The following is a 2,265-nucleotide window of genomic DNA, read 5'->3' as shown; positions in this document are numbered from 1 at the left end:
ATTTATTTATATGTATATATGCATGAAAGAATTTATATATATATAGATATGTGAGCTGATCAATATATATATAAATATATATATACATATACATACATATGTATATACATATATATATATATATACTACTTGTATACTTTTTTATGTGTGTTTTTCTATATAGACTTGGTTGGTACTATTGTAGCAGCGACATTGTCAAGTGGTTGCTCATATACAATCGTAACCTGAAAGCCACGAAATGATAATGGTTGGCTGCCAAACACTGTGTTGATGGTAGTCTCTCGCTTTCTATTGACAATATCACAATCTTACTGAGGCATTAGTAGTATTTATTATGCTTATACGTGTATCTATTCATTAATACCACACACTACAGGAGCGCTGTTGGAACTTTGGAGTTCAGAGCTATCCAGGAGCCCATTCGAACGCTGCCCAATGTGTATCAGTTTTACCAAGCCAAGGCGCGCGATATCGACTTCGACACACAAGAAGTAGTGTGTGATTCAATTTACGGCTCGGGTAGCTTCAGTATCAAATACGACAAGTTGGTGATGGCTATGGGTGTGAAGACGAACACGTTTGGAACGAAGAATTTGGTTGAGCGCGAAGGCCAGGAGGTATTTTTCCTCAAGCATCTATGGCACGCCAGAAGTATTCGCAATCGAACGATTGAGGTATTTGAAATCGCGGCACTCCCCCAGGTAGGTGTACAGGAGAAGAAACGTCTGTTGAGTTTCCTGATTGTGGGTGGAGGGCCCACATCATGCGAGTATGCGGCGGAGCTATACGACTTTCTCAGTGAAGACATGGCAAATTTGTACCCAGATCTGGTGGAACACACTACGTTGACACTCGTAGAAGCTGCGGATGCCATTCTGGGACCTTTTGATAATCATTTGCGTGCTTATGTGGAGCGATTGTTCAACAAGCGAAATATAAAAATACGGACAAAAACAGCTGTAACAGGTGTGGAGTTGTGCCATGTGGAGGGGTTCCATCACGAATCGACGAAGGCAATTATGAGTGATGGTACTGAGCACCGGTTTGGCACCTTAGTTTGGAGTGCTGGGCTGCAGCCTGTCAAGTTCACTGACAAGGTGACAAGTAAAGGTATACAACGAACCGAGGCAGGAAGGATTATCATAGACGAGTATCTGCGAGTCAAAGGCCACGAGGGGAAGGTATGGGCCATAGGCGACTGTGCTGAGTGCGAGACCATGCCTCTGCCGCTACTGGCACAAGTCGCACAGCAACAGTCGGGCTATATGGCCAAAGTGTTAACTAAGAGCATCCGCGAGGACGAGAAGGCGTTCCATTTCTACTCTCTAGGCAGTATGTTGAGTGTGGGTAAATGGAAGGGCATCTATGACGGGCAAAGCCTGGGCGATCCATATGGATGGCGAGCCAAGGTGACGAACATCAGTGGGTTCGCTGCGTTTATCACGTATCGCACGGCTTATTGGGGGAAACAAGTGAGCTGGACAAACAAACTACTCATACCAATGTACTGGTTCAAGAGTTGGGCTTTCGGCCGGGATATATGTCGATTCTGAGCACGAATATATACATAAAATCGACTGACCGATCGGTAAATACCGTCATGCTCCTAAACTATCGGCATGCTCCTAAAAAATTGCCGGTATGGAAATAAACCAGCATATTGAAATTACGTCGTAAAGAAGGGAAATGTATTTCTTAAATGTCAGCGCACTTATTAAAGGTTGAAGGCAGTATTATTGGTTGTTTCGACTTTCACTACTTTAATACTTTAACTCAGAGTATTTCTTGGAATTGCTGTCAGCCATAGCAGCTATACCAGCAACCACGGCAGTGTCCTCAGTATTGACAGGTACAACGATAGTAATCGGATTAGCCGTGGGATTCATATCTTTCAGGCTCTACAGGTACCACTACAGCAGCAGTATCAACCGTCGCAAATATATCAATAACCATGGCAGTGACTTCTGTATCTACAGGTGCAGCCATGTCGGCATAGTCGGTTGCAACAACGACTATATCGCCAATGTTGTCAGCAGATGTGACCTTGGAGTCGGCTGGGATTGTGAAAATTAAAACTATACCAGCACCGTCTACAGTAGAAGGACTTGTAGGTGTAGCTACTTGAACTATAGTGCTGTAAATGCCACTCCTATCGTCACAACTATATATATATATATATATATATATATATATATATATTAGTTTGTGTATAGTAGTACGAACTAATAGAGAGGCGACTACCTATAGTAAGTAGACATAGAGTAT

At 42.8% G+C, this 2,265-nt stretch overlaps 1 protein-coding gene across 1 annotated transcript; it reads left to right on the top strand.

Moving 5' to 3' along the window:
• Positions 1-376: 376 nt before the first annotated feature.
• SARC_10059 (hypothetical protein) lies at positions 377-1,553 on the top strand (the record flags this gene model as incomplete). Its single annotated transcript, XM_014295908.1, has 1 exon — positions 377-1,553. A coding segment is annotated over one exon (1,177 nt), but the record flags the coding sequence as incomplete, so codon positions are not given.
• Positions 1,554-2,265: the final 712 nt, after the last annotated feature.

Source organism: Sphaeroforma arctica (genome assembly GCF_001186125.1).
Source record: "Sphaeroforma arctica JP610 unplaced genomic scaffold supercont1.1123, whole genome shotgun sequence".
NCBI lineage: Eukaryota > Ichthyosporea > Ichthyophonida > Sphaeroforma > Sphaeroforma arctica.
The sequence above is the reverse complement of the archived record's forward strand: the minus strand, read 5'-3'. Positions and strand labels throughout refer to the sequence as shown.